The sequence below is a fragment of the Tachypleus tridentatus genome, chromosome 7 (genome assembly GCF_004210375.1).
Source record: "Tachypleus tridentatus isolate NWPU-2018 chromosome 7, ASM421037v1, whole genome shotgun sequence".
Classification (NCBI taxonomy): Eukaryota; Metazoa; Arthropoda; class Merostomata; order Xiphosura; family Limulidae; genus Tachypleus; species Tachypleus tridentatus.
This window is the reverse complement of record NC_134831.1, coordinates 95,676,495-95,687,494: the sequence shown is the minus strand read 5'-3', so window position 1 is coordinate 95,687,494 and position 11,000 is coordinate 95,676,495. Positions and strand designations below refer to the sequence as shown.

Below are 11,000 nucleotides of genomic sequence, written 5' to 3'. Positions count from 1 at the left end.
AATTGGAATTCAGAGAACGAAGATGAAAATAGAAATCGAGTAACTTGGAGAAGTGAGAAAGTTCTGGTAAGGAAAAAAAAAAACCAACAAAAAACTTCACTGAAGGGCGTGAGGAAAAAAAGGAAAATCAAACAAATGGTTTAAGCTCAATATTTGCCCATCGCTAGTATTAAACCCCGAATGTCAGTGTTAGAAGCCCTAACTCTTACTGTTGAGATATCAGGTGATAAGAAGTAATCAACCAATGCCACAAACTATTGTTTTGTTTTTTGAATGGTGCAAAAGAAAAATACAACGAAGGTTTGTTTGTTTCTTTGAAGTCAAGTACAAATCAACGCAATGGCTGTCTCTGATGTCTCTACCAGGGATATGAAAACCAGGTTTCTAGTTTTTACATTTATCACTCTGTTTCTGTTAAAGTAAGATCTTCTTTAGCAAAATAATTGAACGAAGAGAGAAGATAAATCTTGCAGGAAAGGAGAATTGAAGAACAAATGGAAGGAAAGAAGGAATTGACTGGAAAGTATAAGGAAAGGTTCAATAACCATGAGTGGAATTAATTAGTCAATTGTAACGATAATTTATTATGTATTAATCACTCGATAAATTGTGAAAACGTCGTGATATTTTTGAACTCCAGAATAGTTAACGTTTTAGACACCGGGGGGCAACAGTGTTGAAAAGTTGTCGAATATTAGGTGGGGCTAACTCTAAAACGTCACAAGATTACGTCAGTAAAACTAAACCGCACAGTGTGGGTAAGTCAGAGGACCAATGAAGTTTTGTAATATCCCATCAATCAACAAAGCTCTCGTGCTCACCGTATGTGTAATATGGCGCCACCCACAATAGTCCAGTAGTTGTAGCGCGCAGGCTAAGCGCTCGTGGTTAGTTACTCCACGTGCTGGGTTTAGAAGCTTCCTGTGTTTCTAGGGTTGTTGACGTAGGAATGATGGAAACCGACTCTTCGCAGTCAAATTCGGGTAGTCCTAACGAAACCCAGAACGACTTTGGGTAGGTGTTGTCGACCACTGAAAGAGTGAATAGTTAGTATTGTGATGTGTGTGTAAGAGATAGTTTCCCAGGGCCATCGACAACCCTCTCCGATCTGTGTGTGTGTATGTGTGTATATATGAAAGTTTACGATCAGGGCTTAATCTTCGCTGTTTTCATTTTCTCTTTCAGGAAAATGTTTATTGGAGGGCTAAGCTGGCAAACAGCCCCAGGTGAGTGTCGTTTTTCCAATTATCTCTTTACTGTCTAAAATGCCCTAAATTTGGACATAAAAGGAAATGTTTCCATCGCTTTCCAGTGATTACTGTAATCAGGGCAAGTGATTTAAACGAATTATTTGGTTAAAAACGTGGTATGTAGGTGTAGAGTTTGTTTACGGTTTGTAGACGTTGACAGTGCGGTGCAGTGTCAGCTACGATACAATAAATATTATATGTAATACCTGAATGAAGGAATTATAAACTAGCTAATGCTTAACCCTAACTAGAAATGATTTTAGTTGTTCTTCCCAGTGGAACATTAGCGTGTCTATGGACTTATAACACTCCAACGTGGAGTGTGATTCTCAGATGAACACCGCAGATAGCACACTGTGACTTTGCTTTGAAAATAAATAAATAGATAAACATTCATTCAGTTATAATTCCCAATAAAATTAAAATATGTAATAAGCAGTAATATCTCTTACCCTAAAGTCAGTGTACATAGATTAAAAACAAACAAAAATTTAAAAATGCTCATTTAAATACAGTTCCAAATTTGATTATTAAACGAGACTAAATTCTTTTTGTGGCAATATAACTTGTAAATTATAACTAAACAAACGTACTGTTTGAAAAATGAGCAATGTAAGGTCCACTGACATTTTTGTTTCAGCGCGGAGTTACACAATACTCTGACTGTGTACTAAAACTGAACATTGTCAATCAGTTAATCTCAGTGAACAACTGCTGCTTTCAACATTATTAAATAAAAATGTCATTCGAACTTGCAAGCAACATCGGTGAACAAATTGTAGTTGTAAACGGAGGAACCATAAAACGGCTTAAATTAAATAGTTCTTTGTAAAAATGAACAAAATGTGAGCTAGATATAAAATATGTTATGTAATTAGAAGAAACTTAATTACTTGTATTAATCACCTTACATATTCTATGCTAAGTGTGACAAAAACTTTAATTACGGACGTTTCGGAATTGCTTCGAATTTTTATCGGCGCCGAAAGGTCAAGAAAACTCAGTTCGCCATACTCTAACTAGAACCAAGAGCTAGTGAGAGGTTATTTTTAATATGAATGCTGACACGGTTATTTTCGTTGTTTCTAGTTAGAATATTGCGAACTAACTTTCTCTGACGTTTCAGTGCTGTTAAAATTTGAAGCAGTAACGAAACGTCCGTATTACAGATGTTTTTTGTTGTTTCTATATTTTTGTGTTTTTCATATTTATTATATAACTTCGTTTTCCACCAAATAAATCAATGACAAAATAGAGAAAGCTAACCCTAACTGGTGAAATACATTGAAGTTGTTTCACTTTCAAATATCAGATGCATAAAATAAATTAGCTGTGGAATGTTAGCTGTAACGTTGTAAGATAGTTAATGTTTTAGTTCGTGTATGTCTGTGAGTGTATATTCAGTATTCACATATAATGTGAGGCACAGTGTCAATGTTAAACTCCTCGGTGGTTCAGCGGTAACCTTGAAAACATACAACGTGCACAACTGGAGGTTCGATCCTCCGATGGATATAGCCAAGATAGCCATTTTGTTTTTGCCGTTGTTTTTTTAATTGAAAATAAGTAAAAAAATTAATAGCATGGTTAATACTCTCATCACCAGAGGGGTTGTAAAAGGTCCAGATATCGTGAAATGTGCTATACTAATAATAGACAGTTTAACCTTGTTTATATACCATAAATACGTTATGATGAGAAATCCGAGTTTATAAGTTGTTGTTATTTTAAAAAATAACTTTCGACAATTCATGTTCAAATGACTCAAATTCTGACTTTGTACTTTGCAAAAAAAACACCTACGCAATTATATTTAGGGACACAGTAGGGATAGTGAAAGTGATGGTTACGGATTCGAAGCTCTCTCATATCGTGCTGTTGTGTTCTCAGAGCAAGACACAATACCTCAATTATTCTAGTCTACCCCGCTGTTTGGTGGATATCAGCTAATCGCTATGTATGTATATGTGAGTGTGGGAGGTAATATTCCGTTCCAGAGGGGTGGGAGGTATGTCATCATTCTCCTTCGATTGTGCTAATTAATCAACTCAGTGTACAGCACCGGATTCTGTGCGCCTTCTCGGTAGGAGGTAGGTAGATTTGATCTTCTATGATATTTAGGCTGTAGGTATGTCGTAACTTCTACGCTTTTTTTTTTTAACTTACTGAAATGTCAACTTTCAGTGCAATATCTTTTCAGTAACAAACGAAACAGATGACCTGCGAAACATCTGGAACTGTGTTTTCTTTATTCAGTGCAACTTTAAGACGCCTAATGGTTGCTGTGCTTGTCTGTTTAGTTATTTATTTCCGCTTAATAAAAGTTGGCTCCGGACCGAATGTTATCAATCTATGTACGTGTTAGGTCATTAAAGAAGTTACTGGAAGGAGTAAGGACCACATTCGCTGGAAAGAGAGTGATAATTTGTAACACAACCGTTTAATTATGCCGAGTATTCAGGGTAAAAACTTGATAGACACTCATTACTAATTTGATGTAAAAAACAAACAAACTGTACTCTGCTGATAAATCAGTTCGAGATTTTTTGTCTAGCTTTCAAATTGTTACAGTTTTAACATTGCTCGATTTGTAGTTAATAAAATAATTATTTATTTATTATTATCTAAATCTGTATTCTAAATTTCGCACTCGTTTATATGGCTGTCTGTCTATATACTTAGGGTCGTGAGTGGTCCTCGAGGATTAGTGGGTTTCAGCCCCTTTCACACAAATAGCTGTTGTGATTCTACTGTATAAGTTGTTGATCGGTCCTGTTCATTAGCACCAAAGTTAAGCAGAGTGATACACTGTTATTTATTGATGAAACAAACACGCTGATGTCAGGAGTGGATTCTAGTTTCTCAAACTTAATTTTTTACACGGTACTGTGATCCAGCGATTCTCAAAGTGTAGGGGGGGGGACGTGAGAAGATCCAGAATGAGTTACTGCTCTTCTGAAACAGAGCAACCTTTGTAAACAGCTTTGCCGTTTTCACCAATAGTTAAGTAATATTTTACATAAACTATACAGTTCTGTATCCATTCTCACCAATAGATAAGTAATATCCCACATGAACTATACAGTTCTGTATCCATTCTCACAATCAGATAAGTAATATCCCACATGAACTATACAGTTCTGTATCCATTCTCACAAACAGATAAGTAATATCCTACATGAACTATACAGTTCTGTATCCATTTTCACCAGCAGATAAGTAATATCCTACATGAACTATACAGTTCTGTATCCATTCTCACAATCAGATAAGTAATATCCAACATGAACTATACAGTTCTGTATCCATTCTCACCAACAGATAAGTAATATCCCACATGAACTATACAGTTCTGTATCAATTCTCACCAACAGATAAGTAATATCCTACATGAACTATACAGTTCTGTATCGATTCTCACCAACAGATAAGTAATATCCCACATGAACTATACAGTTCTGTATCCATTCTCACCAACAGATAAGTAATATCCCACATGAACTATGCAGTTCTGTATCCATTCTCACAAACAGATAAGTAATATCCTGCATGAACTATACAGTTCTGTATCCATTCTCACAAACAGATAAGTAATATCCAACATGAACTATACAGTTCTGTATCCATTCTCACCAACAGATAAGTAATATCCCACATGAACTATACAGCTCTGTATCCATTTTCACCAACAGATAAGTAATATTTTACATGAACTATACAGTTCTGTATCCATTCTCACAAACAGATAAGTAATATCCTACATGAACTATACAGTTCTGTATCCATTCTCACCAGCAGATAAGTAATATCCTACATGAACTATACAGTTCTGTATCCATTCTCACCAACAGATAAGTAATATCCAACGTGAACTATACAGTTCTGTATCCATTCTCACCAACAGATAAGTAATATCCCACATGAACTATACAGTTCTGTATCCATTCTCACCATCAGATAAGTAATATCCTACATGATCTCTGCAGTTCTGTATCCATTCTCACCATCAGATAAGTAATATCCTACATGATCTCTGTAGTTCTGTATCGCTTCTCACCAATAGTTATATTGTATATTAGATGAATTTTACAGTTATTTAGACTTACTACCATGTCTTAATGAACCGCATTTTTTTAATATTTACTAATAGCGGAATGTTAGATTTTTCACGTGCGTGTGTGTAACTGTATGGTGTAGGGGGTGTCAAGTACCTCAGATAAGAGTAAAGGGCACTAAGACCTACTGTTTAAAAAATAATGGTTTCCTTCCTGAAACAATAATTATCACTTTTAAAATATGTAGTTATGAAGTGAAAACATATTACCTGTTTTCACTGAACTGTTCTAAGCTCATTCAACTATGTCTTCTGCTTTCAATATCCAAAACAAACAAACTTTTAACATATAAATTTCTCGATATATTTTAGTTTTCGAATTCCAGAAGCGAGCTTACCTGTATCTTAGTTTTTAAAGTTCCGGAATAGAAGTTTCGTTATATCATGTGGTTTCAAAACTCCAAGAATACAAACTTAGGGAATTATCTTTGTTTTACCAGTTTAAATAATCAAAGTTAGCTTTGTACCTCCGTTTCAACACAACAGCAACAACAACTTGATCGAGACTTGTGTATTCTTGTGATCAACTTTTTTAGCTCTGTCTTCTGGTTAGGATGTCAGAAACTTAGCTCGTATGTATACTAGATGTATATCAATAGCTTAGCAAGTTTAGATCACCTGATTTATGATGTTCCAACAGATCTTCTTTGTTACAGAGTCTCTCAAGGAATATTTCGGGAGATATGGTGACATCACAGAGGTTATGATAATGAAAGATCCGTCAACGAGAAGATCTCGGTAAGATTTTTTTTTTTTTCATTTTAGATACATGAATGGAAATGATCAACACTAGCTAGCACTTCAAAGGGACAATGTAGAGTTTGAGCCTTATTTTAAAAATTTAAAATTATTTTGGATACACTATTAACTAAAGCCCTATAACGACTGTATGCATTACCTATTGATATCGTGCTAGGCCTACTGTTAGTGACGTAACTTACTACGACAAACTTTGAGATAACTAACTTGTGTTATCTACTGAAATAAATCCTCTTTAAAGTGCTAACATTTCTTTTCTGTTTTATTTGGTTTTACGCTACAGCAATGAGTCATGGCCCAACTCCCACCTTCCAATAAAGACATTGTCCTTTGTGTTCGCTTATTTTGGGTAACTAGTGTCCATCCTCATTTTTAGGGTTACCTCGTTTAGTGTTTTTAGTAACTTCTGTTGCTAAGGGAACAGTAGCGTTCACTCCTACTTTTACATCGATACGTAGTCCAATGTTTCTAACAATTTCTGTTATTTATGGAAATATAGCTTCCAACTACATCTTTAAATTTAGTAATATCAGCGAAGTATAGACTATATAAGAATGTTATCACTTACAGCTAAAGAAACTTGTTAAGCCTAAGGTTGGTAGTTGTTTTTAGAGGCTAATTTCAGTAAAATCTGCAAAAAATTAATTTAATGTATTTAATAGTTTAATACGAGAATAATGACAGTCAATCGAATACATGAAAATATTCCAGTAGTTGTGTGCCGTTATATAAATATGTATATAGGTAATAAACTAAGGTTTTTAGCAAGCAAAAAAGACGTAATTTATGGTAAAATTTTGAGCTATTGCGTTCACGTAAGGTCGACCCAGTTCAGCGCGAAATACGAGCACTGATGTGTTAAGCCTTACGGGAAAAATCGAAGTTTCTGCTGCTTTGATCCCCTTGCGCGGTTTACGCATTGATTTCCCTCGTTAGAGCACGATGCGTCTTGTACAAGACTGTGAGGCAGGTATTCTCAGTAAACTGCAAGACCTTGACAGCCGCTGACTACAAGTTCGTGTATCTCAAACTCTGTCCGCGAATTTCAAGGTAAGCTAGCCTTAAAATGTGCCCTTTAGGCTTAGAAAAAGTAAGAAACCTGTCATATGTATACGCAGTTACGGTTTCAGATACATTTAGGCATTGGCGCTTTTTAAGGAATAAAAGATCCTAAAGTCTTTGGTTTAAGGATGCTAGAACTTAGATCATAGGAAACCGTACTGATTTAAGAGTTTATAGAGCTTAAACAGCTCAGTCTTCAATGGTCAAAGGTTGGTACCACGCACATAGCGACAGTTTTCATTGTTCCAGGTATGGTGCCACTTACATATTGGTTGTTTATTGTTCAAAATAGTGCCACACGCATACATACAGTGTGTACTGTTCCACATCTAGTACCACTTAGATAGTTACTGTTTATTGGTTCTAATATGGCACAACGTACGTAATGACAGTGTTTACTGTTCCAGGTATGGTATCACTGACATAGTAACAGTTTGTTTTTCAGGGATGGTACCACTTAGATAGTTACTGTTTATTGGTTTTTATATGGCACAACGTACGAAATGACAGTGTTTACTCTTCCAGGTATGGTATCACTGACACAGTAACAGTTTGTTTTTCAGGGATGGTACCACTTAGATAGTTACTGTTTATTGGTTTTTATATGGCACAACGTACGTAATGACAGTGTTAACTGTTCCAGGTATGGTACCACTTACATAGTAACAGTTTGTTTTTCACGGATGGTACCACTTAGATAAATACTGTTTATTGGTTATAGTGTGGCACAACATATGTAATGACAGTGTTTATTGTTCCAGGGATGGTACCACTTACATAGTGACGTTTTATTATTCCAGAGATGGTACTGCTTAAGTAATGACAGTGTTTATTGTTCCAGGAATGGTACCACTTACATAATTACAATGTTTATTGGTCCTGGTATAGCCCAACATACATAATTATTGTCTTTCTTGTTCCAGGAATGGTGTCACTTACATAGTGTTAATTTATACTGGTATCTTAGTGGTAGAACGTACATTGTAATCGTGTTATAGTTTTACGGATGTTGGACGGTCGTGATAACAGTATTTATTAGATGTTAATTACCATGAGAGATAATCGTATTATTCGTTCTTGTTGATTTTGATTTTCAGGATGAATGAATTACTTCATGTATTTCTTTAGCACCATAATATCTTAGTGCAGTATTCCAGCAATGTGGTCAACCTTCTGGGTTTGGTTTAGTTTTTAGATGGGTATTGTTTGCTTGTTTGTTTTGGAATTTCGCACAAAGCTACTCGAGGGCTATCTGTGCTAGCCGTCCCCAATTTAGCAGTGTAAGACTAGAGGGAAGGCAGCTAGTCATCACCACCCACCGCCAACTCTTGGGCTACTCTTTTACTAACGAATAGTGGGATTGACCGTCACATTATAACGCCCCCACGGCGGAAAGGGCGAGCATGTTTGGCGCGACGGGGATGCGAACCCGCGACCCTCAGATTACGAGTCGCACGCCTTAACACGCTTGGCCATGCCAGGCCCGATGGGTATTGTTCTATGCATTCATTGTTAAAAAACACTAGAATCCGGTTAATGTATCTACTTTATAATTTGATGATAGTAGTTAGGCCATTCGATAGTTATGATAGATAAATATATTATTGTTTGGGCGTTCAATAACATAATGTGCTAAGTTTAATCGGTTAGATCGAAAGTTTTCTGAGTGGCGGAACTTTGGTAATGAATGGATTTAAACTGTTTATTGTTTAAGAGTTTATCCAGCTTGTGTTTTAGAATTAGGCTAAAGGCAAAATTTAGGCCTGTTAGGGCTAAGTTACTTATCGAAATGTTTGCAGAATCTCATTTTGTTAAGCCTAACATTATTACCGAAATGTTTACAAAATGTTATTAGTCCATTACACCTGATTCCTTTGACCAACTTTTTTCCTTTTTACAAAACTCTTATCTATTAGGCCTAACTTAAGTAGAAAACATTTTACACATTCATAGTCATTTTTAGTTAAGTTTAAGTTAAAGACAAGAACACCAAGCTTTTGCAACTTCCCCAAGTTACCATACCTTTTAAAATGAGATTGTCTGCAGTGACATCTTGGTCCAGAAGTGTTCAAAAGAAGTATTCTTAGAATGTTTGAAACCTTGTCTGAATCTTTCGAAAGATTTCGATGAAATGTCTTTCCAACTTCTCTACCAAGGCATTTGCTAACTAATCCAATGTTTATGATGGGTGAAATAGAATTGAATTCTTATATAGAAGATGATCCAGATGTACTCTTAGAAAATGAGGTTCGAAAGAAATTCCTGCCAATTCATTCTCACTATAATTTTCTCTTCAAAGTAGGAAATGCGATAGATCTACGATAGAAATGTGGGTATTAGTTCCAATCAAGATGAAACCGGGTTTCACGGGAAAATAAAACCTGTCCTTGATGGTAAAGATCTTTTCCTTAATTAGCAGAGCATCATTCTTCAATTTCTAATGACTTTGAAATCAACAAGTCCACCATGGAGGATGCTTTCCCAAACTGGTCATGTTCGATCACCGGAAGGTTGTTGTAACCCACTGTAGAACTTGTATTGAATTTCAGTATGGTTATCTTTGAAATTAATACGCCCACTACGAAACGTGGTTTCTTAGGCCATCTGGAAACGAAACTTTGTCATGTTCAATTACCGGGAAGTGGTTCTAGTGCACTCCAGGTCTTATCTTGAATTTGATGGTCATCGCTAATATTGAAAACTGACCAGCGTCTTCGGCTGACATATACCTAAAAGAAGACCTCTCGGTTGAGCTTCGAAATGTATTTTTACACCCATCCTGTACAGACTCACTGAGTCAGCTGAACAGTACTCTGATAAAGGAACTCTTTTTCTAGGACTTCATCCAAATGCTCGTGCAGGAAATGTAGTGAAGTTTAAAGTCAGACTATCTGATTAGCTTAGACTCAGTCAATATAAAGACGAACGTAAACCATTCTCAGAACGCCTACTCTTAAACTAACAACTTCATTGAAAATGGCAAATGCCACGCTCGGTAACAGCTTGCTTTGTGTAATTTAAGAACTTCGAAAACAAATACCAATAATTTGTGGAAAACTAATTATTTAGACAAATATTCAGTACTTTAGTCCCCTTCAATACCCCAAACACACGGTGGGGCAGTTGTAAGCTAGAGGGCTTATAATGCTAAGATTTGGGATGTAATTCCCGCTGTCTCGGTGGCAGACTACAGGTATACTATAGGGCAACTTTGTAACAAACATTGTTTAAAATATTTTTAGTTTGCTTATCTAACATTAATATTTTCACCATTGTAATAGCACAGTTGTCGATAACACTTGTTTCTTGTTCAAGATTTACACTTTATGTTCGTGAATATACGACACAGACAATTTTAGTGAAAATAAACACATTTTATTGGTTTGGTTTGTTTCGTTTGAATTTCGCGCAAAGCTACACGAGGGCTATCTACGCTAGTCGTCCCTAATTTAGCATTGTAAGACTAGAGGGAAGTCACCTGGTCACCGCCCACCGCCAACTCTTGGGCTACTCTTATATCAAAGAATAGTGGGATTGACCGTAAAATTATAACGCTCCCACTGCTGAAAGGGCAAGCATGTTTGATGCGACCGGGATTCGAACCCGCGACCCTCAGAGTACGAGTCGAACGCCTTAAGACGCTTGGCCATGCCAGGCCTTCGCCAAAGTGGAGGAATATCCACCGATAGCCAGTGGCTTGAAACCTCTTGTTGATGTGCTTCCAAATACTAAGGCTCTGCATGGACAGGTGGTTAAAGCACTCGATTCGTAATCCGAGGGTCGCGGGTTCGCATCCCGGTCGCACCAAACATGCT

The 11,000-nt window shown here is 36.4% G+C and overlaps 1 protein-coding gene across 17 annotated transcripts in view; it reads left to right on the top strand.

Moving 5' to 3' along the window:
• Nucleotides 1-788: 788 nt before the first annotated feature.
• Nucleotides 789-11,000, top strand: part of LOC143256242 (RNA-binding protein Musashi homolog Rbp6-like) — a 291,694-nt gene continuing 281,482 nt past the window's right edge. For 5 of the 17 annotated variants that reach the window (XM_076513181.1, XM_076513180.1, XM_076513184.1 and 2 more), the window contains exons 1-3: nucleotides 789-1,014; nucleotides 1,186-1,226; nucleotides 6,021-6,102. In XM_076513181.1, the coding sequence (XP_076369296.1) occupies nucleotides 950-1,014; nucleotides 1,186-1,226; nucleotides 6,021-6,102 (188 nt within the window). In that variant the 5' untranslated portion in view covers nucleotides 789-949. The remainder of the gene's footprint in view (nucleotides 1,015-1,185; nucleotides 1,227-6,020; nucleotides 6,103-11,000) is intronic. The other 12 variants (XM_076513176.1, XM_076513170.1, XM_076513179.1 and 9 more) reach the window with 6 other exon arrangements.